Source organism: Leptonychotes weddellii, chromosome 12 (assembly GCF_054177405.1).
Source record: "Leptonychotes weddellii isolate Sample4059 chromosome 12, ASM5417740v2, whole genome shotgun sequence".
NCBI classification, from domain to species: Eukaryota; Metazoa; Chordata; class Mammalia; order Carnivora; family Phocidae; genus Leptonychotes; species Leptonychotes weddellii.
In genome coordinates, this window is record NC_138380.1 from 64,844,700 (window position 1) to 64,871,332 (window position 26,633).

General features: G+C 37.7%; 1 protein-coding gene across 1 annotated transcript in view; it reads right to left on the minus strand.

Annotated features, from left to right (window-relative positions):
- ANKIB1 (ankyrin repeat and IBR domain containing 1) overlaps positions 1 to 26,633 on the minus strand; it is a 142,245-nt gene that overhangs the window by 13,041 nt on the left and 102,571 nt on the right. The window contains exons 9-14 of the mRNA XM_081799696.1: positions 22,696 to 22,766; positions 15,542 to 15,630; positions 7,907 to 8,037; positions 2,191 to 2,325; positions 1,118 to 1,204; positions 961 to 1,027 (exon numbers count right to left, since the gene is read on the minus strand). Coding sequence (XP_081655822.1) covers positions 961 to 1,027; positions 1,118 to 1,204; positions 2,191 to 2,325; positions 7,907 to 8,037; positions 15,542 to 15,630; positions 22,696 to 22,766 — 580 coding nt within the window. The remainder of the gene's footprint in view (positions 1 to 960; positions 1,028 to 1,117; positions 1,205 to 2,190; positions 2,326 to 7,906; positions 8,038 to 15,541; positions 15,631 to 22,695; positions 22,767 to 26,633) is intronic.

Genomic DNA, 26,633 nt, shown 5'->3' on the forward strand with positions numbered 1-26,633 from the left:
CCCCGTTGAAGAACTGTAGAACCGGTGAGGGTTTTTTCCTTTTCATTTTTACTGTGGACAGTACTTCAAGAGTTTGATAATGGCGATATAGTTACATCAGTTCTAAAGTCTAAAAACTAAATATTAACAAGGAGACAAAGCTGCTATTGAATACTTTTTCTCCTACTCTAATTTATTTCATTTATGCTTACTATCTTAATTAGGGAATTACCCTCATGAAAAGGGTCTTACTTTTACAAACTGGAGCAAATACAATTGCATTTTTAGGCTGAAAACCTTTTATATATAAGCTATGATTATTTTAAAATGTGACTTTTTAAAACAAACATGGTAGAACCTATACTCTGTGTGGTCATTGTGAGATATTATATTTTAATGATGCAATCAATACTCAATACATTTTAGGAATGTTCTTTCTGAATTTCCATTTTAGGATCCATAAGTCAGCCCCATCTCCTGTCTTTGCTTTCAGACTCTAATGTCCTTTATTTATCAGTGAGAAGATTTCTCCCAAAACTGTATTTGACTTCCATTCCATTAAGCAGTCTGCTCAATTTTCTCAAGAATCTTTGGGAATTTAGTCACACTACAACTGGGTGACACGTGAATCTTGCTCTTTTGACGAGGTCAGGGATGCCTTTTAGGGCTCATGCATTGTTCCAGACACTGGAGAGCATCAGTGGTGGCACAGAGTAAGCAAAACCATGATGTGTGTTTATCTGCTAACAATATAGGCTGCATTAAGAGGAACATTATGAGCTAAGCCGGGTAGAAAATCTCATTACAGAGGCCTCAAATGCTAAGCTGCACTCTGGGCTTCTGAGAACTCCAAGCAGTACCAGAATGAGCAACGCAGATAATAATGTATTCCTTGAAGGGCCTTAACCTCCTACCAATGAAGTGACTTAAGCATGTAAGGCTATTTTAGATTAATTATCACACATACCACTTATAACTTACTTTCTTTGAGAGCTCTACTCAATTGCTCCATCTTTTCTTTGGCTGTTTTAAGAAGGCGTTGTTCTAACTAAAGGAATAGAAATAAATAATTTATATAATTTTCTTTATTTATACATAACAGTATAAGTCAGAGCATTTGAAATGATTTGGGACATACCTGATAGCTATGCTCATGGTTTTTAAATCTTGTGTAATAGTGCATAAATCTGTCAAGTTCCTGAAATCGTTTGTGTTTTTTCTCAGCCTAGGAAACAAAAGTCCATAAACGACTTTTATAAATAAGGTACTAGCTATTAAAATTGGGGACTTTTTGTCACTTAAAATTTTTATTACTAATAGGTAGCTGTGCATACAGATTTCATTATTTTGAGGAAAAAAAAAACCAACAGTAGATTTTTAAGGCTACCAGAACAAAGTCTTGCATTTGTATTCTCTATGATAAACCACTGAACCTATGATCCCAGAGCATAAGGCAAAGATGCCCCTCAAGACCTACATTTATCAGATCTTCAATGTTTTATTATATTGCTTTTGCTATGGACTGAACTGTATGTCCCCAAAATTCACGTTGAAGCCTTAACCCCCAATGTGAATGACTGGATTTGAAGATAGGGCCTATGAGGTGATAAAGGTTAAATAAAGTCATTGGGGTGGGGCCATAACCCAGTAGAATCATTGCTCTTTTAAAAAAAGGAAGAGACACCAGAGCTCTCGCTCTCTACCATGTGAGGATATAGCACAAAGACAGCCAGCCCGCTGCAAGCCAGCAAGAGAGTCATCACCAGAAGCTGAATTGGCAAGAATCTTGATCTTGGACTTCCTAGGTCCCAGAACTGTGAGAAATACATCTCTGTTGTTTAAGCCACTCAGTCTATGGTATTTTCTTATGGAAGCCAAGCAGACAAAGAGACTTACTATATGCTGTAACAGAATACTGTATTGTTGATATTATGTTAAAATTGTTTTTAAGTCATTATAGAGACAGGGATATATAAGACTTTAACAAAATAAAAAAGGGAAAATTAAAAAAAAGAAAGCTCTCAAGTTGATAGACCTATTTTATTTAAATTAAAGGCTAAAGTGTATTCAATCTGGGGGGGAAGGAAAAAAAATAAAGTGTATTCAATTTAATGCCTCATTACTACAAAAGATAGGAAAATGAAGAAATGCAAAATATTCCCAATGGTATTAAGTGGTTTAGCCAGAGGCCTTAATTTAAACAGTTCTCACCTCCACAGTCATTTCCTTGGATTGCTCCTCCACATGCTGAATGACTTCATAGCGAGTACATCTGTAATAACCTCCTGTGGAAGAACTATGCTTTTTCCATTCTTCTAGGCAAATCCAGCAAAAGTCATACTTGCACTTCAAAAGAAAACATATATGCAAACATTGCCCTGTGTTTTTTTTTTTTTAATTTTTTTTTCAAAGATTTTATTTATTTATTTGAGAGAGAGAGTGAGAGAAAGAAAGAACACAAGAGGGGGGAGCGGGAGAGGGAGAAGCAGACTCCCTGCTAAGCAGGGAGCCTGATGCGGGACTCGATCCCGGGACTCCAGGATCATGACCTGAGCCGAAGGCAGTCGCTTAACCAACTGAGCCACCCAGGCGCCCAAACATTGCCCTGTGTTAACATGCAAATTATTTTCTGATTTCTAGTCAACCACTTTGTAGAGATCAAGCAATTCTGCCTGCGTGACCAGGAACAAATCTTAAAGACATGCCGTCTTTTTCATGTTTCCTCTGGAGACCTTATCTGTACTACAGAAAGATGTGGAGGGTAGTTTAAAATGACCACTTGTAAGGATATATTAAAACGTAAATCATAATATTATGAAGTAATATCAAGGAATCTTTAAAAATATCAATAGGATATTCTTTCCCACAATAAAGACAAATACTGACAATGTTTCATTTTTCAAGTGCATGGTAATCTTACTTTGGTACATAGAGCTTCACCAGTCTTCATCAGAAGAAGTTTTTTTATGACTTTGATAAATTGTTTTTGAAACTACTAGGAACAAGTTTAAAAGGTTTCCAAGTAGAAAGACTGACATAAAATGTTTCTTTTTTTTTTTTTTTAAAGGAACTCATTTTTTTTTTAAGATTTTATTTATTTATATGACAGAGAGAGACACAGCAAGAGAGGGAACACAAGCAGGGGGAGCGGGAGAGGGAGAAGCAGGCTTCCCACCAAGCAGGGAGCCCGATGCGGGGCTCGATCCCAGAACCCTGGGATCATGACCTGAGCCGAAGGCAGATGCTTAACGACTGAGCCACCCAGGCGCCCCATAAAATCTGTTTCTTATTTTTAAGAAAATTTCATTTTATTACCATAATTCGCCAATAATACCAAAAATACGAGCATTACAGTATGAAAATACACCTTTTTTTTAATGCTTATGGATTTTGGGTCAGAGGGATCTTCCCATTTCAAATCTGTTTTCTTCTGGTACTTCTATGTTTGTTTCTTTGTTTTTTAAACATTTAAATATTTGCGCTGTTCATGGGTATACAGTATACAGTATGAATTCAACTTTATTTTTTCCCACACAACTGCCCAGTTGTCTCAATCCTATTTATTGAACAGTCCATGTTTCTCCCCTACTGGAGATCCTCCTTTACCATATATTAAATTCCCACATATTTCTATTTTCTGGGCTTTTTATTATAATTTCATTAATCTCTAGATTCATGTGCCAGCACAATGCTGTTTTAATTACTGAGCCTTTACAATAGGCTCACTATTTGACAAGGCTAGTTCTTCCTCACTGTTCTTTTTCAGAGTTTTCCTAGCTATTCTTGCTTTGTTTTTCCACGTGAACTTTTGAATTAGAATTATCTAGATGCAGAAACAAAACCTGCTGGTATTTTCATTGGAAACTTTCTATCCAACAACTTTGTTACCTTTCCATTTGTTTGTCATCTTTTGTGTCCTACAGAAAGTGGTCTTAAAGTTTTCTTTATAAAAATTTCGTACATTTAAGTTTTTTTCTAGATAAATGAGATCTTCTCTTTCAGTACATATTTTGTCCAGATGTTTTGGTACAAATGAAGGCTATTGCCTTCTGCATATTAACTTTGTACTCTGCTAATTAATTGAATTTTGTTGTTACTAGTTTTTAAACTGATTCTTGTGGGTTTTCTAGGCATTTAATCATGCTATCTGCAAAAAAATAAATTTACTACTTCATTTCTAATTTTTACATCTTTAATTTCTTCCTATTGTCTAAATATGCTGACTGGTATCTCTAGTCCAATGTTAACAATATTTGTGATTGAGAGTATCCTTATCTTGTTCTTGATTTTAGTGAGAGTACCTCTAGTTATCATGCTAACTTTTGCACTGAACTAGATTTACTTTTATCATACTAAGGAAGAGTCCATCTTTGAGTGTTTTAATAAAGAATGGTTGTTGATTTTTTGTCAAATGCCTTTTTAGCAACTACAGAACATATGTATGATTCTTCTCTTTGGATCTACTAATAAGATGAGGTATAGCAATACTTTTTTTTTTTAAAGATTTTATTTATTTATTTGACAGAGAGAGACACAGCGAGAGAGGGAACACAAGCAGGGGGAGTGGGAGAGGGAGAAGCAGGCTTCCCACGGAGCAGGGAGCCCAATGTGGGGCTCGATCCCAGGACCCTGGGATCATGACCTGAGCCGAAGGCAGACGCTTAACGACTGAGCCACCCAGGCTTTTTAAATAGTGAACCATTCTTGGGGTGCCTGGGTGGCTCAGTTGGTTAAGCGGCTGCCTTCAGCTCAGGTCGTGATCTCAGAGTCCTGGGATAGAGCCCCGTGTTGGGCTCCCTGCTCCGCGGGAAGCCTGTTTCTCCCTCTCCCTCTGCCTGCTGCCCCCCCTGCTTGTGCTCTCTCTCCCTGTCAAATAAATAAAACCTTTAAAAAAAAATAAATCCTTCCTCCTGGTGTTCTTCAAGTTTATTCTGTTTTTCTAATTTTTTGAGTCATATCCTTAACTCATTCCTTATTTTGTATTGTTTTAATGAGGCTATGCACATTTCTGAGCATTGCTCTAGATCAGGTGCTCAGGGTCTGATAAAGTAGTATTTCCAAATGAAGAGGCCTTTTATAACTTTATTATTAATTTCTATTTTATTCCATTATGATCAGAGAATGTTGCTATTACCATTTCTATTTTCTGAAGTATTACTGAGATTTTCTTTGATGATCAAAGCTCCACGGATACTTGCAAACATGGTGTAATCCATGTTTTCAGGATACAAAGTCTGAATATATAGCAATCAGATATATCTTAGTCATTATGCTAAGTCTTCTGTATCTTTATTAATTTTTTCTCTACCTGATAGGTCACAGACAGAGAACTAAATTAAAATTTGTGTCCTCATTAGCCCTTCACTAACAGGTACTTATACAATAAATTGTAGATATCAAGGTTCTGAGAGCATGCAAGTTCTTTTATTGCTTGGTATAAGCAAACTTTGTGCCTGGTTTGGTACAAGTTACCCTTCAGTACATCTCTACTGATGTCTCAAATTAGTGGCAGAACTTTCTACAAAACAGCCAGATTTTATATTCTATGATAAGAAAAAGAATACAGAACTTTAGTAACTTTTATTTTTTAGTTGCAGCATACAGATTTACAGAGTCAGATGAGGAAAATTACTTATCATAAGTGATTTAAAATGTGTAAGAATGCAAAATTTAAATAGTTCCTGAAAATTAGCTAAAGGGAAATGAAGTTTTTAAAAATAAAACTATTTTTATAAGGCCAAATTTGTCATTCTTCTAAAATGTTTAATAATTTGATTCCAGAAAGTAAAAACTGTATTGAATCATAATCAACATTGTGGCAGTAATAAAAGTATATCATGATTTAGTCATTGTGTTAGAGCATGGATTCAATTACATATGATCTGTTGTTCCACCTTCACATATAAAAAAAATTCTAAAAGTATGAAATTTTTTTTGCAGCAAGGTTATTACTTTCTAGATGTCTTTCTTCTATGTCCTAAGAATTACCTGATAGTTTCTTTCGTTCAATGCAAATACTTCAGATGGTATATTAGATAAGACTACTACATTTCCATAGTGTGCAAGTAAATGTTTCTTTTAAATGCAACAGAAGCTTAAGCAAAATCTGTTTAAGATAAATTATCTTATATCATGAGCCTGATGAATTCATAAAAATATTCGTATTTATCAACTACTTACTACTGGTAGGTGCTTTGAAGTTAGTAAAGGTAACTGGATAACTGGATCTTGCCCTTTTTATTAGTAGCCCAATGGCCGATTTTTATGGTCAACCTGTGTTTCTTTATACATCTATATAGTCTATATCAGATTTTCCAAGAAAAAACTAATAATGATGTTAGAGATAAGACCACAAATAAAATATTTTTGGCCTGATCAGCTGAACTAATAAGCACCTTTGAGCATTTTGCTCAGAACACTGTACTACATTTTTCCTCTTCTCTCTTAGGAAGTCGTTATTACTATCTCACTAAGCGAATTCATTTATGTTAATTTTATAGTAATAACAGGCTTATAAAAATGATCTGGTAACTGCTGTTTTTTAAATGTAATAATGATAATGATCATTAGCTTTAACATTAAAAATCAAGTAATACTTAGAAGATATAGATTTTTGTTATTGGAATATTCTTAACTATTTGGGTTTCTTTTACGTTGTAAATTCAAAGTTACATTGTTCTTTCAACTTTAAATAATTATTTTTTATATACATGGAACTTCCAATGAAAAAGAAAAAAATTGGAATAGTGTAATTTTAAAACAAAAGTGTTCATAAATGTAGGCATGGATTAATAAAATATTTATTAACCTAATTCCAGAATATTTGTTTTATTTATTTTTTAAAGATTTTATTTACTTATTTGACAGAGAGAGAGACATAGCGAGAGCAGGAACACAAGCAGGGGGAGTGGGAGAGGGAGAAGCAGGCTTCCCGCAGAGCAGGGAGCCCGATACGAGGCTCGATCCCAGGACCCCGGGATCATGACCTGAGCGGAAGGCAGACACCCAACGACTGAGCCACCCAGGCGCCCCAGAATATTTGTTTTAAATATGGCAGTTTCTTTCTATGCAACTAAGCCAGGAGGGTAGCCTTCCACAAGTAATTATTTATATTAATTATGTTTCAGTCAAGAAGATCTTTGTTGGCATTTTCAATACTGTAATGAATGAATTATTTATTTAACTGATGATTTCACAGCAAACCTAAGTCTGTCCACTGCTTTGGGTACTTTTATTATATAGCCACCTATACACAGACACCAACTTAGATGTGGACTTAGGGGAATTGCCTGGGGCCTGACTTGGGCCTTGAATCTAAGCTGTGTGCTCAAAAGCCAGTTTTGTAAGAGATCTCATATAAAATAGCACTTTATCTTTTAATATTATCATTTTTTAAAGATTTTATTTATTTGAGAGAGAGAGAATGAGAGAGAGAGCATGAGCGGGGTGACGGTCAGAGGGAGAAGCAGACTCCCTGCCGAGGCGGGAGCCTGACATGGGGCTCGATCCCAGGACCCCGGGGCCATGACCCGAGCCGACTGAGCCACCCAGGCGCCCCTAATATTATTTTTTATACAGACAAAACTCTCTCAGGATCCTCACTGGGCAGGGGTGGGGAGGGGCTTGTTGATCAGCAGGTAAGATTTCAGGATCCTCACTAGGAGAGATTAGCAGGGAAGCGATTCAGGCATTTCTCACCTTCAGGCCAAATGCCACTGAATCCTTAACTTATTTTTAACATTCATTATGAGTGTAAAAGGTAGTAGTATAAAGCAATACTTACGTTATTCAACAAAGAATATAGAATGTAATCTCCTGGAATCCATCTGAAACCCAGCAACAGTTTTATGCTTGTTTCTTCTTTGGATTAAAGTCAAATTAAGATTCTAACTACAAAGCATGCAAAATCCTCTTTAAAGCTTCTTACCTTAGCACACTGCATGTGATTGCATCCCTCATTCTTCTGTATCGGAGACTTACAGTTAGCACAAGGCTTAGAGTTAGTTAATAACCAGAGACAATTGGCAGCATCCTCATAAGCTTCACTAACTCCTACAACTTTGGGACACAAACACAAAACACATGAGTTAGTGTATAACTTCAGAGGGAACCCCGTCCCCCCCAAAGTTTTCTTTGCAGATTGTCTCTCCATTTTAACTATATATTTATTTTCCTATTAGGGTATATGGCAAAGTTTTTAAACTGCTTCATTTTGAATAGCATAATTATAGTATGATAAGGGGCTGTATTCCAAAAGTTCTATTTATGAAATCTGATTTAAAGGAGATTTTTCTCTAAAGTTGTGTCCAAATAAACTGGGGAAGAAAAGAACTAAAGCTAACAAAAAGCAATATATTATTGTCTGTTTAAAATAACTATTGCATCGGGGCACCTGGTGGCTCAGTCGGTTAAGCGTCTGCCTTCGGCTCAGGTCATGATCCCAGGGTCCTGGGATCGAGTCCCACATCGGGCTCCCTGCTCAACAGGAAGCCTGCTTCTCCCTCTCCCACTCCCCCTGCTTGTGTTCCTGCTCTCGCTATCTCTCTGTCAAATAAATAAATAAAATATTAAAAAAAAAACTATTGCATCAAAGAGAATTACAGAAAGAATGGTAATTTTAGACAATAATTTCTTAAATGGGTCAGCTGCAAACATAATGACCAGATACTCTTCATCATAGTAAAAAACAGGAAAATTATATTGAAATATCACTATCTTTTTTTTACTCATGATTATTTCAGATAAACTAAAAATGAATCCACTGTGACATGTCTAAAACTAAACTTACCATTTCCCCTAAACCTGCCCCTTTCTCTATTCCCTGTCCTGGTAAATGATATGGTCATCTACTCAGAATCAATCCAGGAAGAGCATGATCTTGGATACCCTCCTTTCTCCCTCACCTGCTACATTCCATAGTTTCTACCATTTTCTCTTTCTTATCTGTCTCCTCTCCATTTCTACTTCTTACTGCTTTAGCTAGGGTCCTCTACACCTCCTGCTTTGACAATTAATAAACCAACCCATCTCCCCAGCTCCTTATGCCCCCAGCTTCCACTATACTGCCTAGAGTGATCTTTGAGAAATACGTCTCCTTGAAATCTTTTAGATGCTCCCCACTGACTGCAAGATAAAATCAAATTGTTTTAGCAAAAAATACCTTCATGATTTGGCCACTGTCCACCTGGCAAGATTCTCCCTCCCTCTATCCCCATGCCAATCTTATATTCTTCATCTTAAACTCAATTTATTCTATTTTGATTTGAGATCTGCAGTCTTAAGGAATGTCATGATTTTAAACGATTCTAAATCTTATAAACCAACACCCTTCCCAGCACCCCAAGTGGAGAGAGTTAGGTACTAGAGAGAGGTCCAGAGGCACAATTACTTTCTCCCTCCTTGTGAGTAATCGAATTTGTTTTGTTTTCTAGCTTTAAGTGCATAGGAAAGCTCTCCCTTTTCTTTCCTGAAAGAGATGTCCAAAAATTACTTTGAAATCACTGAAAGTGGCCCATCCAATCAAGGCCCTGATTACATGCAGACACTCTCAAAAGGGTGGGGAAAGGAGTTAGCACTTCTGTTAAAAGCAGGTGAGAAATCAGACTCCTTGAGTTTTGAGGTTTAAAAGGAAAAGTGACCCAACCCTGGAGAGGGAAGGGAGACAAGCATTTGGGTTGAGTGACCCCTGGAAAGTGGCTCAGTACATGAACTGGAAGAGGTGAGCACTAGGAGCAGCCCTTTGATGGAGCCTTACCAATGCAGGAGTGGGGCTGTCTTGCCACAAAAAACACCAAGGTGCCTACACACTTAAGTCTGTTCAACAACAGAACAGCTGTGCTGGACTGGGAAGCACTGGTTTTCAGTTCCATACAGCAAAGAGAAACAACTGCAGCAATGAAGTGATCAGACCCACTTCAGTTCTAAACCCACTTGATAGAAGATGGTTTGATTAGGGTGTTGCTAGAGAATTCTCAGTTAATTTGGTGGAAAACAGGAGTTTCAGGAGGAACTTACTAACTTACGGCTAATCCGGTCAAGCTGTGGAGGTAATGCCATTTACAGAGGGTACTGCTTTAAAACCTAATCACTAAGTATAATGTCTAATTTTTTTTTTTTTTAAATAGTGGCCTGTCTCCTCCCTTCAGCATCAACATTATTTTTAGCTCAGAGGCTCTAATATATTCTTATGACCTTTATTGTCCATTGTTATAATAAATAAAGCACAAAGCCATTAAAACAAAGCAGATTGTGTGACTTGCAACGTAACAGTTTTTTTCTCCCACCCTTGGAGAGAATGCTAGTTCCTAACTGCATTCTAGAGGATTGTATAAAGTAAACTGTGTTCAGGAAATAACTATTATTTTTTTTTACTATTATTAAAACAAAAACTTGTACTGGAAAAAATGCCTTTCCTTCTAGTTCTCCAAACAAGGTCATTTCACACATCTGCCTTCTGTATACACTTTGCTTCATACCTACATTACCTTATCTCCCCCTTCCATCGACCTGGTGAGTTTTCTTCACCCTTACTGAGTTCCAGACTCTTCCCTTGACTTCAGTTACATGTCTATTGTATCCTGATCTTCTTTCTTCAATAATCTAGTGTGCTTAGGTCTCCTTGTAAGAAATATTAGCTTCATTTAATCAAGTATTAGTGCATTAACAGTCTAAGATCTACTAATAGAATCAATATGTGTGCAAGTGAAAACAAAGTTGGTTTATTTATTTTTATTTTTTTTTTTTGAGAGTGAGTAAAGTGACAGACGTTTATTAAAAAAGGATACAGAAAAATCTCTCAGGAGTGAGAAGGGTCCTGACAGTGTTGCCCAAAACAAAGTTGATTTTATTTTTATTTTTAAATTTTTTAAAAAAGATACTATTTATTCATTTGAGAGAGAGAGAGAGACAGAGAGAGCACAAGCAGAGGGAGAGGGAGAAGCAGGCTTCCTGCTGAGCAGGGAGCCCCATGTGGGGTTCGATCCCAGGACCCTGGGATCATGACCTGAGCTGAAGGCTGACGCTTAACCGACAGCCACCCAGGCGTTCACAAAATTGATTTTAAAGACTGACTTCTTAAGAAGAATATTTGAATTCCGTTCAATAATCATTTATTATGTACTATGGAAAAACTGGTCTCAGAATTTTTATAAAATAACCAGTTTCACAGAAAATATAATCACTCCCTCTTCTTGTCTGATTAGACATAACAGAGGCAGTTTCAGTGCTGAAAAATAGTATTTGAATCTTTATATGGAATTCTTTGAACGAATCTTAGTATATTTTATAGCATTTTTTCTCATTAATTAGATTTTGTCACTCCTTTTGAGTCTCATAATTCAAAGACTTTGGAAAACCAGGCATAAGGGAGAAAATGATCTCATGAATCGACAAGTTCAGTTGTAAATGCTTATGCCAAAAGTATGTATGTGACCATGACCCAAATTAATATGTAAACAATACAGCATTAAATCATACTTTTCTTTCTTGGAATATTATTTTTATGTATTTAATGATGATGTTCCGCTTAAGCCTTACAGTTGGCCTAGTATTATTTGCTTTAAGCCTCACCCTAAATTTCATAAACTTCAGTGGCCATTAATAGTAGTCAGCTGGTCATCACATTTCTGTCTGGAGGACAATGAGAAAACTCCTAGGTTTTTCTCAGCAACTGGGAACTTACTCTGCAGTCTTGGCTTTGGTCCTTCTATGGTAGACAACTTTTCAGGTGTCCTCAGTCCCTTATCTTCTATCCAATTTTCTCAAGTTCCTCTGTCTTTCTGAATTAAAACCCCATTTAGGACTGTTTGAGGAAGTCTTGTTTTTCACTTAAGGTCTCCCTGTCTCTGGCCACCAGAAGTAACTGTGTATACACCATACATACCATTTTCTAGTTCTTCTATTTCTCTTCTGTTCTCATTATCAGGATCATGGTCATATGTAAGGGTATTTTGTCACAGTCCCAGTGATAATCTGTACTTACTAGCCAGGTCGTTCTCTCTCTCTCTCTCGCCCTAGTAAAAACTTATTCATGGGTATGGAATGAATGACCAATTTTACAATGGTAAGACATAAGTAAAAACACCCATTTCAAAATGTTTGTTTCATATCTTAAATTGGACACTTACAGCCCTTTTCTGCTCAATAATTAATAAATAATATATTGTGCTAATTATTTCTTGTGGTGCGTTAACACTTCCAGGCAACTGGTAAGTACACTAGATTTACAACTAAATAAAACTGCATCTTCTTTTTTTTTTTTTTTTTAAGATTTATTTATTTATTTGAGAGAGCGAGAATGAGAGAGAGAGAGAGTACAGGAGAGGGGGGAGGGTTAGAGGGAGAAGCAGGCTCCTTGCCGAGCAGGGAGCCCGATGCGGGACTCGATCCAGGGACTCCAGGATCATGACCTGAGCCGAAGGCAGTCGCTTAACCAACTGAGCCACCCAGGCGCCCCTAAAACTGCATCTTCTTTAACTCTCCTGTATACACCTCTCCTCTCTTGTTTGCATTGCCCCTGTCTTGTTCAAACCCTCATTATCCTCTCATTCTGAAGTTTTCTAAGAAACATTCTGGACATTCTGAAGTTTTCTAAGAAACAGCATTCTTACTTGTCTCTCAATAGTCTCTATTCACCGTCCACACTTTTACTTGAGTGACCTAAGCATCTTCAATTCTCATTCTCCTCCTCAGAACTGCTTTTCAGTGTCTCAGGATGAAGTCAGACCTCCCAGCACTCCATAGAACCCCCGCCCTGACACCGGATTGGGACTTCTGCCTGTGCGGTCTCATCTGGCAGTGCACCTTCTTTGCGCTGGTTGTACTGCAGAATCTGCAGTCCTTGAACATGCCACGCTATTTCACAGCTCTCTTTCACCTGAAGCCCAAATACCCTTCCTGTTCCGGTTTGTGCGAAGAACATCTTATCAGCTCTCAAGATGCAGCTTGTGCATCAATTCTTTCATAATGTTTTTCCTTACCCTCTCATAGAGAAAACTGATCTTCTCTTTGATCTCTCCCCTCCCTCACAATGTACCACAGGTATGCTGTTCTTTCACAGCATTAATAATACTTCTTTTTCTTAGTTTTGTATATTGCTGTCTTCGTCTCTAAAATGTAAATTTCAAGAAAGTAGGCAGCACCTTATTTCCATATTCTAATATAAAGTAGCACTCAATAAATGTTACATAAATAATATGGATACCACTTAAAAGCAGTAAGTTATTCCTAAGTCTTCTCAGCATCTCTCTGGGCTGCAAACAAGCACTTCTAAAATCCCACTGCACACCTCCACATATATGGCCTATAAGTACCTGAAAGTTCACAATGTCCACAACAAGTCATTTATTTTCCCCTGAAAGGTAATCTCATATCTGAATTTCCTACGTTGACCAATCATCCATCTTTTGACTCAAACTAAAAATTAACCTCCCTATTTTGATCTCTCTATCCTTCAGTCTCACCTGCCCAGTCATCAGTTATCTTCACAAAAATATCTCAGATAATGCTATTTTCCTACTTAAAACATGTATCATATAGCTTATTCTGTTAATAAGATAGCTTCAGACAATTTGGCAAAAATCCTCACAATCTGGCAATGCCTACCTTTCCAGCCTCATCTCTTGCAATTTCTCCCATGGACCTTAATGTTAAGCATCATATAAAGGTATAAAGAAATGTAGGTAGGTGAGCAATAGCCAACCATGTCTAATAGAAATATAAATGTTTCTTGGTGCCAGAAGCAAAACAAGAGAGCAAAATCCAATGGTCTTGTCATGTTTAAAGGCGTTGCAGGATAATGGTATTAATCTGTTTATGGAACTCACACGTATACACAGACCCATACATATCAGGAGAATAGGGAAAATGGGTGGGTGTCAAGGGAGCAATGGCAAGCTATATCTGGCATTCAAGAGACACAATGCACCTGGGGAACAAAAACAATCCATGTGGCTGTTTTTAATTTGGGAAGTTCCTAGCACATAGCAGGTACTCAAAAAAATACTTGTTGATTGAATGATGAATGTACAGGGCAAGAATATTTAATCAGATCTCCCTATAAAATATCCTAAGATTATCCATTTCCTTTTGCTCCTGGATAACGGACATAAGCCTTCTCATCATGATCTTCTTCATGGATTTGAATAACCCTGAGTCAGTGCACAAAATGAATCTCGTGAATATAGAATGCTAATGACCAGTTCTTGGGCAGTGGTATATTGCCCGATATAATACAAGTCTGTAGGGTCTCAGAGCTGTCAGCCAGGCTCTCCCAGCATCACTTTAGCTGCTGATAGGAATACCTACCACATTTCTGCCCTGCAGGTATGCTAAAACCCAATTCCTATCTCACTGCCTTCAGGAGGATTCTGACACCCCCCTGCCCAACCAGATTTAGTTTTCTTGTTTTCCCAACCTGATTTAGTTTTCTTGTTTTTGTACTCTTATCTTTACCCAACTATATTAGTTATCATATAATACTGTAATGATCTGACTGCTTCCCTTCTAGCTTATATACTTTTTGAAGGCTGGCATCATCATCATGTGCTTTGTTCATAGTAAGTGCAGAATCACTGAGGGAATTCTTAATCCTGATTTGTAATACCTCAAAATAACTCAATTATATAAAAAGTTAAAAAATGAAATTAACTTTTGTATTAATTCGAAAGAAAACAGTTGTCATAAAACACTTCAGGGGATGAAAAATAACTGCAAAGCAATTCCTGTTAAATGCAGGAATTACTATTAGGAAGGCTAATTAAAATCCATTCTGTTTCCAGGCACATGCCCTGTCCCTGATGTCACTCAATCCAATCTAAGTATTAATTACTTCATCTACAAAATGGGATTACTAACACTAATTTCATAACATTTCCGTAGGATTAATATGTATTTATAGAAATCTCAGTAAAAATAGTTAGACATGCCATTTAAGTAAATCTACAGAGCCACATAATGTCAAGAAATTAACTTGTCTTATCATCCACTGAAGTTTCCAGGGAAATAAGAAGCTTCCTCTCACTACAGTGTATACATTTCTTCCTTAAGGTATAAAAAAGCTAGGTGGTCCACTCCAGGATAAAGCCCTCCACCCAGCCGTGGGAGGAGGGCTTTAATGTGATCCTGTTTACCCTGCTTATCTTTTTCTTTTTTAAATGTTTTATTTATTTATTCATGAGAGTCAGAGAGACAGAGAAGCAGAGGCAGAGGGAGAAGCAGGCTCCCCACCTAGCAGGGAGCCCCATGCGGCACTCGATCCCAGAACTCTGGGATCATGACCTGAGCTGAAGGCAGATGCTTAACCATCTGAGCCACCCAGGCGCCCTACCCTGCTTATCTTAACTAAAAACAGTTAGTTAGAAACATGGAACCTGTCTGTGATTCCCCGCTGCAAAAACCTTGTGATGTCCAAAAGGGTGTTAGTGAGAGGTATAATGTTAAACTGGAGAGCTACAGCATTAACAGCTTGAAAACTTACTTACTGAAGACTCTAAGTAATAGGACTACATTATCTTTTGAATGCTATTAGAATATATATAGTATAGCTATCTAAGATTCTCCTTACGTTCTTCCGGTTTCATTTCAGTTATTTTTTGTAGCCAATTTTTCCATGTTTGGCAGTCACAAGGCTCATGTGCTTCACCAAGGCACTCCCTAAGGAGGAAAACAGAGAAGAGGCAATTTAAAAAAATTCTTTATCAACATCAAGGTAATAGACGGAAAGTACTCTTCCAATTTTAAAGTTGAAAAAACTGAGGCACAATGACCAGTGAGAGAAACATTTCAATAGAGGAATTGAAAATGTGATTCCAGAGCTTCATATCACCAGGTCCAATTTTTTTTTTTTTAATCAGTACATTCATTTACACATTGTTAAACGTTCAAAATAGATTATTTAATACTTGTAATTTAGTTTTGCATGCCAGAAGAGCTGTAATATTTTTATCAGTTAGGGTCTGTCTTCACTAATACTTTAAATTCTTGTACTCAAAGTTTGTTCTCTGGGCGAGCAGCCTTGCCACCACTCAGGAACTTGTTAAACATGCTGAAGAGCAGGCCCATAAGACCAACTAATTAGAATCCACATGTTATCAAAATTACCACATGACCCTTCTGCATTTTAAAGTTTGAAAACTATTTTATATCACATTCTTTTTAAAATTTTTTTAAAAATTTATATTCAATTTAGTTAACATACAGTGTATTATTAGTTTCAGGGGTAGAATTTAGTGATTCATCAGTTGCATACAATACCCAGTGCTCGTTACTTCAAGTTCCCTCCTTAATGCCCATCACCCAGTTACCCCATCCCACTCCCCCCTCCCCTCCAGCAACCCTGTTTGTTCCCTACAGTTAAGAGTCTCTTATAGTTTGCCTCTTTCTCTGTTTTTATCTTATTTTATTCTTCCTTCCCCCATGTTCTTTTTGTTTCTTTAATTACACGAGTGAAATCATATACTATTTGTATTTGTCTGACTTATTTCCCTTAGCATAATACCCTCTAGTTTCATCCACATTATTGCAAATGGAAAGATTTCATTCTTTTTGATGGCTAAGTAATATTCCATGGTATAAATATACCACCTCTTCTTTATCCATTCATCTGTCAACGGACATCTGGGTTTTTTCCGCAGTTTGGCTATTGTGGACACTGCTGTTATAAACATTGGGGTGCAGGTGCCTCTTTGGATCATTATGTTTGTATCCTTTGGATAAATACCTAATAGTGCAATTGCGGGGCTGTTGGGTAGCTCTATTTTCAACCTTTTGAGGAACCTCCATACTGTCTTCCAGAGTGGCTGTACCAGCTTGCATTTCCACCAGCAGTGTAAGAGGGTTCCCCTTTCTCTGCATCCTGGCCAACATCTGTTGTTTCCTGAGTTGTTAATTTTAGCCATTCTGACTGGTGTCAGGTGGTATCTCATTGTCATTTTGATTTCTATTTCCCTGAGTGATGTTGACATTTTTCATGTTTATTGGTCATCTGTATGTCTTCTTTGGAGAAATGTCTGTTCATGTCTCCTGCCCATTTCTTGACAAAAATTTCCTTTGCTGCGCAAAAGCTTTTTATCTTGATGAAGTCCCAATAGTTCATTTTTGCTTTTGTTTTCCTTGCCTTTGGAGATGTATCTAGCAAGAAGTTGCTGCAGCTGAGGTCAAAGAGGTTGCTGCCCTGTGAATTCCTCTAGGATTTTGATGGATTCCTGTCTCACATTTAGGTCTTTCATCCACTTTGAATTTTTTCTTGTGTATGCTGTAAGAAAGTGGTCCAGTTTCACTTTTCTGCATGTGGCTATCCAATCTTCCCAACACCATTTGTTGAAAAGACTTTTTTCCACTGGATAATTTTTCCTCCTTTGTCAACGATTAGTTGACTATAGATTTGAGGGTCCATTTCTGGGATCTCGATTCTGTTCCATTGATCTGTGTCTGTTTTTGTGCCAGTACCATCCTGTCTTGACAATTACAGATTTGTAACAGAACTTGAAATCCGGAATTGTGATGCCACTAGCTTTTTCTTTTTCAACATTCCTTTGGCTATTCGAGGTCTTTTTTTCTGGTTCCATACACATTTTAGGATTGTTTGTTCCAGCTCTGTGAAAAATGCTGGTGGTATTTTGATAGGGATTTTTCAGTGAATGTGTAGACTGCTTTGGGTAGCATAGACATTTTAATAATATTTGGTCTCCCAATCCATGAGCATGGAATGTTTTTCCATTTCTTTGTGTCTTCCTCAATTTCTTTCATTAAGTGTTCTATAGTTTTCTGAGTACAGATCTTTTACCTCTTTGATTAGGTTCTATTCCTAGGTATCTAATGGTTTTTGGTGCAATTGTAAATGGGATCGATTCCTTGATTTCTCTTTCTGCTGTTTCACTGTTAGTGTATAGGAATGCAACAAGCTTCTGTGTGTTGATTTTGTATCCTGAAACTTTGCTGAATTCCTGTATCAGTTCTAGAAATTTTTTACTGGGGTCTTTTGGGTTTTCTACATAGAGTATCATGTCATCTGTGAAGAGTGAAACTTGACTTCTTTGCCAATTTGGATGCCTTTTATTTCTTTTTGCTGTCTGACTGCTTAGGCTAGGACTTCCACTACAATGATGAACAGCAGTGATGATAGTGGACATCCCTGTTGTGTTCCTCATCTTAGGGAAAAAGCTCTCAGTTTCTCCCCTCTGAGGATGATATTTGCTGTGGGTCTTTCTTATATGGCTTTTATGATGTTGAGGAATGTTCCCTCTTTCCCTACATGGGAGGAGGTTTTTATCAAGAAAGGATGCTATACTTTGTCATATGCTTTTGCTCATATGGTTCATATCCTTTCTTTTAGTAATGTGGTGTATCACACTGATTGACTGTAAATGTTGAACCACCCCTGCAGCCCAGGAATAAATCCCACTTGGTTGTGGTGAATCATCTTTTTAATGTACTGCTGGACTCTATTAGCTAGTATCCTGGTGAGAATTTCTGTATCCATGTTCATCAGGGATATTGGTCTATAATTATCCTGTTTAGTGGCGTCTTTGTCTGGTTTTGGGATCAAGGTAATGCTGGCCTCATAGAATGAGTTTGGAAGTTTTCCTTCCATTTCCACTTTATGGAACAGCTTCAGAAGAATAGGTATTAATTCTTCTTTAAATGTTTGGTAGAATTCCACTGGGAAGCCATCTGGCCTTGGACTCTTTGTTTGTTGGGAGATTCTTGATTACTGATTCAATTTCTTTGCTGGTTATGGGTCTGTTCAGGTTTTCTATTTCTTCCTATTTCCGTTGTGGTAGTTTATGTTTCTAGGCATGTATTAATTTCCTCTGGATTGCCTAATTTGTTGGCATATAATTGCTCATAATATTCTCTTATAATTGTTGATATTTCTGCAGTGTTGGTTGTGATCTCTCCTGTTTCATTCATGATTTTATTTTTCAAATTCTATTTATTTATTTGACAAAGAGAGACACAGCGAGAGAGGGAACACAAGCAGGCGGAGTGGGAGAGGGAGAAGCAGGCTCCACTCTGAGCAGGGAGCCCGATGCGGGGCTCGATTCCAGGACCCTGGGATCATGACCTGAGCCGAAGGCAGATGCTGAACAACTGAGCCACCCAGGCACCCCCATGACTTTATTTATTTGGGTCCTTTCTCTTTTCTTTTTGATAAGTCTGGTCAGGGGTTTATCAATCTTATTAATCCTTTCAAAGAACAAGCTCCTAGTTTTGTGGATGTATTCTACTGTTTTTTTGATTTCTATATCATTGATTTCTCCTCTAATCTTTATTATTTCTCTTCTCCTGCTGGGTTTAGGCTTTATTTGCTGTTCTTTTCCCAGCTCCTTTAGGTGTAAGGTTAGGTTGTGTAGTTGAGACTTTTCTTGATTCTTGAGGAAGGCCTGTATTGCTATATACTTCCCTCTTAGGACTGCCTTTGCTGCATCCCAAAGATTTTGAACCGTTGTGTTTTCACTTTCATTTGCTTCCACGTTTTTTTAAAATTCTTTAATTTCCTGGTTGACCCATTCATTCTTCAGTAGAATGTTTGTTTTTTTTTTTAAAGATTTTATTTATTTATTTGAGAGAGAATGAGAGAGAGCACATGAGAGGGGGGAGGGTCAGAGGGAGAAGCAGACTCCCTGCCGAGCAGGGAGCCTGATGCGGGACTCGATCCCGGGACTCCAGGATCATGACCTGAGCCGAAGGCAGTCGCCTAACCAACTGAGCCACCCAGGCGCCCCTAGTAGAATGTTTTTTAATCTCCATGTATTTGTGGTCCTTCCAAATTTGTCCTTGTGGTTGACTTCAAGTTTCATAGCATTGTGGTCTGAAAATAGGCATGGTATGATTTCAATCTTTTTTTATTGGTTGAGACCCGATTTGTGACCCAGTATGTGATGTATTCTGGAAAATGCTCCACATGAACTTGAAAATAATATGTATTCTGCTGCTTTAGGGTGAAATGCTCTGAATATATCTGTTAAGTCCATCTGGTCCAGTGTGTCATTCAAAGCCCTTGTTTCCTTGCTCATCTTCTGCTTAGATGATCTGTCCACTGCTGTGAGTGGGGTGCTAAAGTCCCCTACTATTATTTTATTATTATCAATGAGTTTCTTTGTTATTAATTGATTTATATATTTGGCTGCTCCCAACTTAGGGGCATAAATATTTATAATTGTTAGATCTTCTTGTTGGATAGATCCCTTTATTATGATATAGTGTCCTTCTTCATCTCTTATTACAGTCTTTGGTTTAAAATCTAGTTTGAGTGGTTTAAGGAAGGCTGCTGATTCAGCTAGCACATGAGGAAGCAGCAGGTCTATGTCCTCCTGTGAGGTTCTGGAAAAGAAAATCTGTTTTTATTTTTTATTTTTTTAAGGGATTTTTATTTGATAGAGAGACAGAGAGCACGAGCAGGGGGAGCGGCAGGCAGAGGGAGAAGCAGGCTTCCTGCTGAGCAGAGAGCCTGATGTAGGGCTCGATTCCAGGACACTGAGATCATGACCTGAGCCAAAGACAGACACTCAATTGACTGAGCCACCCAGGTGCCCCATGATGTGTTATTTTAAACAAAGATCTTATTTGCAAAGTTTAAGTCTGTTAAGACACCTGCTGATGCAGGTAGTCTTACAAACTAAGAAGTAACATTTTACTGTATTAAGAATGTAAGAGGGTACCTGGGTGGCTCAGTTGGTTAAGCAACTGCCTTTGGCTCAGTTCATGATTTCGGGGTCCTGGGATCAAGCCCTGTGTCGGGCTCCCTGCTCAGTGGGATGTCTGCTTTTCCCTCTCCCCACCACTTGTGCTCTCTCTCCCTAATAAATAAATAAAATCTTTTTTTTAAAAAAGAATGTAACAATTCTACTTCAAGCCCATTAAAACAGCTACTATCAAAAAACTGGAAGACAACAAGTGTTGGGAAGGATGTGGAGAAACTTGAACCCTTATGCAGTGCTGGTAGGAATCTAAAATGATGCAGTTTCTATGGAAAACAGTTTGGTAGTTCTTCACTATATAAAATCGAATTATTACATGATCTATCAATTCCACTTCTAGGGATATACCTAAAAGAATTGAAAGCAATGACAAACTTTCTCACCAATGTTCACAACAGTATTATTCACAATAGCCAGAATATGGTTAACAACCCATGTGTCCATCAATAATGAGCAGATAAATAAAATGTGGTATATATACACACAATGGAATATTAGTAGGCCATAAAAAGGAATGAAATTCTGATTTATGCTACAACATGGATGCATCTTGACACATTATGCTAAGTGTAATAAGTCAGACAAAATATCGTATGGTTCCACTTACATTAAATATCCAGAACAGGGAATTCACAGAGACAGAAAGGAGAATGGTGGTTACCAGTGGCTAAGGGGCAAGGGAGGATGGGGAATTTATTGCTGAATGGTTAGAATTTCTGTTTGGTATGAGGTAAAAGTTCTATAAATGGAGAGGAAATGGTTGCACAACATTAGGAATGTACTTAATACCACTGAATTATATACTTAAAAATGTTTTGAAGAAAAAAAACCAATTATCTTGAAAGAGTAATTTAGTTTGCTTCAATTCCTGACATTACTGAATCTGGCATTTGGAAAATCTTTTCCATAACTGAGGTTTTATAATGTTTCCATAACTGAGGTTTTATAATGTTTCTTAGTAACTTAGTGGTAACAGTCATTCAAAAAACACTGAGTTGATTAAAAATGGAAGTTAAAAAAATGGAAGTAGATATATTACATTCCCTTTAGTACATATTAAAATAAACTCTGCTCCCAGAAATGTAAGGGATAGATGTGATAACTGTTAACTTTAATTTGGCACATTCACTAGCACACACCAGGGTAAAAAATATGCCACAGATCTAGGAACAGTGTTTCCACATGGTGCTTGAGATTACATGCAGGAATATAGAACCTAGATTTCTCATGACTTATTAAAAAAAATTAGGTATAAAATAGACTTCTATATCTGCAGTACCTAAACAAATGAAGTTAGTGTAATAAATTATTTCCATTAATTTTAAGAGTTTTCCCCCTGAAGATTAAACAGCACATTGGGTATTTTTTCCTACTAGAATCAATACCAAATATGACTGGCTCTGGTGTTAGGACATTTTCTGACAGAACCGAGAAAATACTCAGGGGAGGAGGCGGTGGAGAGGAAAGCCCAATATTTTCAAATGGAGTCTGAAAAAATAAATGCTATCTCTTCAAAAGGCCCTAATTGTTTATTGGTATGCTTGGTCTCTGAGGCTGTGTTGCATTACACAGCAACAGATTTTCTTTTCCAGAACCTCACAGGAGGACATAGACCTGCTGCTTCCTCACGTGCTAGCCCAATCAGCAGGATCACTTCTGAAGGTTGTAACTTGATGGCAGTTTCCAATGCAATGCTAAGAGTGGGTATAAAAAGGAGAGGCTTTTTATATAAAAAAGAAGCAAGGACTATAAATTAAAAAGGGAGCTAGAGGTTGCCTTTTAAAACTAAGGTATTTGGGAAAATAAGCCCAACTACTTCAAAGTATGGTAATAACAATGCTACCAGACATTATGTGATTGATAATCTGAATTATGCCAAGTGTAAGGAGAGATGTTATTCTGAGACAAGTAATAAAGAGACTGGAATGTTCTGTAGATACTGGAAAGCTAAATTTCTGAACAAAGTTTTAACCAAGACACAGATGACTGGTGACAAATATTCTGAGAGACCTAGTACCTGTTGTTGAGACTGTACCTCAAAATGTCACTAAAACCAAGGGAATTGGAAGGATTTTGCCACACAGTCAACTGAAATTTAGACACACCAATAGAGTGGGTTCACTAAGGGGAAAAAGTGCTTCGTTATAAAGGAAAAAAAAGACTGTCTAATATAAAATCCTTAACCCTGTCCAAATATCATGGTTAACTAATATCAAGAGATTAAAGGAATGGCTCTTTCCTTGAAAATTTGTGACTATGCACAACCACTGGCAGGAATATATAGTGGCTCCAAAGGATTCTGGAAAAGGAAAAACGTTCTACTAAAGTTTCATAACCTGATGGGAAATTCCTACCAAGAAGCTGACAATTTCTGCACTCCTGGGTATTTACCCCAAAGATAGAAATATAATGATCCAAAGAGGCATCTGCACTCCAATGTTTATAGGAGCAATGTCCACAATAGCCAAACTATGGAAAAAGCCCAGATGTCCATAGACAGATGAATGGATAAAAAAGATGTGGGGTATACACACACACACACACACACACACACACACTCTAAACTACTACTCAGCCATCAAAAAAATGAAACCTTGCCATTTGCAATGATGTGAATGGAACTAGAGGATATTATGCTAAGCAAAAAAGTCAATCAGAGAAAGGCAATTATCATATGATCTCACTCAGATGTGGGATTTAAGAAACAAAACAGAGGATCATAGGGGAAGAGAGGAAAAAATAAAACAAAATCAGAGAGGGAGACAAACCATAAGAGACTCTTAATCATAGGAAACAAACAGGGTTGCTGGAGGGGAGGTGGGTAGGGGGATTGAGTAACTGGGTGATGGACGTTAAGAAGGGCACGTGATGTAACGAACCCTGGGTATTATATAAGACTGATGAATCACTGACCTCTACATCTGAAACTAATAATACATATGTAAATTAATTGAATTAAAAAAACCAAGTAGGTGGGAAAAATTTATTATAAAATGTTATAAAATACTTTGAAAGCATGATCTGAAACATTTCATTTATGCAAGCTTTTAATTAAAAAATTTTTTTCTTAGAGTGCCTGGGTGGCTCAGTCAGTTAAGTGTCTGCCTTTGGCTCGAGTCATGATCCCAGGGTCCTGAGATTCAGCCCCACATTGGGTTCTCTGCTCAGCGAGGAGCCTGCTTCTCCCTCTCCCTTCCTCTCCCCCCTACTTGTGCTCTCTTTCTCTAATAAAGAGATAAAATCTTAAAAAAAAAGGTTTTTTTTGTTTCCAATTTTTTTGGGATATATTTGACACATAACACTGTGTGAATTTAAAGTATACACGTGTGCCACTTTGATACATTTATGCACTGTAATAGGATTGCCATTGTAACAATTTTTATCACATTACATGTTTATAGTACAGTAAAAAAAATAAAGGTAACGCCTCCCTCTTAAAAAAAATGTTGACAATTTCAGTTCCCTGCCATTTTAGAACTTTATTAATGACCCATCCTAAGTAGATATCCTCATTTTATGATTCTCCTCCTTTAGACAACTTTCTCCCTTAATTAACAAATTAAGAATTATAATTTAAAAAAAACCAAAATTTTTGGGGTGCCTGGGTGGCTCAGTCAGTTAAGCATCCGACTCTTGATTTTGGCTCAGGTCATGAACTCAGGGTTGTGAGACTGAGCCCCACATCTGGCTCTTTACTGGGTGTGGAGCCTGCTTAAGGTTCTCTTCCTTTCCCTCTGCCCCTCCCCCTGCCTCTCTCGCTCTAAACAAGAATATTTTTGAGTATATCAGGCAATGCTGTAATTCCTTACATGTACCGACTCATTTATTTATTTATTTATTTATTAAAGATTTTATTTATTTGACAGAGAGAGACATAGCGAGAGAGGGAACACAAGCAGGGGGAGTGGGAGAGGGTGAAGAAGGCTTCCCACGGAGCAGAGAGCCTGATGGTGGGGCTCGATCCCGGGACCCTGGGATCATGACCTGAGCCGAAGGCTTAATGACTGAGCCACCCAGGCGCCCCGTACCGACTCATTTAATCCACATAACAATTGTTTGAAATTGGTACTATTATCCCCATTTTACATGCATGGAGAGGCTCAGTACTCTGCCAAAGGTCACACAGATAGCAAGCAGATGAGCTGAGATTTGAAGCCAAATAGTTTGGCTTTGGAACTAGTACATTTTGTGCTGATTGCATCAGTTACAAAGGCTTCAACTGTATTACTGTATTATAAGAGAGGATGCTTGTTTATCATCAAGTCACACAGCTAGTTAGTGGCAGTTAAGTCTCAAAGGTAGGCCCTGTGTCTCCCGATTAATGTCAATCATGTGCTCCACTAAAACTTGATAAATTGAACTTTCAACAGTATTTATTTAGATGAGTATGATACTTTGTATAGAGTAGACATGATATTTAAACAGGGTCTTATGATCAATTTCTATCACATAAATATCATGTTTCATTTCTGGGTCTACGGACAAGCTGGAGAATAGGTTCTGCTTGTTGGCAGGGCTCTGATACTTAAATAGCTAAATACTGCCAGTCTGGAAAAATCTTTTCCAGAACCAGGGCTATTAAGCTAAGGAATTGAGACTCTAATTTTGCAAGCGAAGATAAGACTCAACTATTAGGGCCCACAAACAAGAACATTTATTTTGCCCAGAGGACTCTTAAAGAGTCCACTGTCTGTGAAGTCTGTGAAGGAGATGAAGCATGAAGCTACGCTTTAATTCAATCAAGATTCATGATCCTAACAGGAGAGTAGGTTTTATCAAAATCCTTATTGTGGGTATTGGAGGAAAACAGAATGAGTTGATGACAATATTAATGTATTAATGCACATTCACTTGTGAAATTTCCCGAAATACCTGACAAGTCTGCACATTATACTCTGATTCACTGGAAACTTCAGTGGACTAGAAACCTGATGCTGTGATTTCTCATCAGTTGTATCTCTGTAATCCAAATCTTACTGGGTTCACTTTGTTTCATGGTGATGGTGACACTATTAAAAGGTTTCTTTGCATAGTTCAGTAAATAAATGTTCCACAGCTGGGTGATATATTAAAAACCACACAATATTATTGTTTAGAATATTCATGCCAGTCAATTTTATTGAATAACTCTTATATTTGACTGTCTATGGATTTAGAAGAGATGAATTCCATTTAAGTCTCTCCATTTCCAGTGGCAACGCTAGAGATTAAAGGGACTGGGGACACTCTGAGGCGAAACAGGAGAGAAATGACCACTATACATAAGGTTAAATTTGAGTTCTTTTCCTCAGATTAGATTAGATTAGATTAGAATTTGGGTGGTATTAAGAAGCATTTTTGACAACAAATCTTTATTTTTTATTTTTAAAAAGATTTTACTTATTTTAGAGATAGAAAGTACAAACGGGGGGAGGGGCAGAGGGAGAGGGACCAGCAGACTCTGCGCTGAGTGCAGAGTCTGATGTGGGGCTTGATCCCAGGACCCTGAGATCATGACCTGAGCAAAAATCAAAAGTCGAATGTTTAACCAACTGAGCCACCTAAGCACCCCCAAGAGCAAATCTTTAAAGAGATGCCTCAGAAAAGAAAGACTGTGTTTGTTTAGAGGGCACAGATGTTACACAGTAGCATATTCTACTTAATAAAAACAGAGGGGAGATGGTCATTGGCTCAAGTTATGAACACTGTCCAGGGACAATATAGTCAAATCAGACAAAATATAATTATATAGGCTAGGGGGAGAAAACATTCTAGGTTTAGTTAATAAAGGCACAGAAGTGGTGGGTGAACAAGTTACAAGAGAAAGGGCTATAGAGGCGCCTGGGTGGCTCAGTTGTTAAGCGTCTGCCTTCGGCTCAGGTCATGATCCCAGGGTCCTGGGATCGAGCCCCACGTTGGGCTCCCCGCTCTGCGGGAAGCCTGCTTCTCCCTCTCCCACTCCCCCTGCTTGTGTTC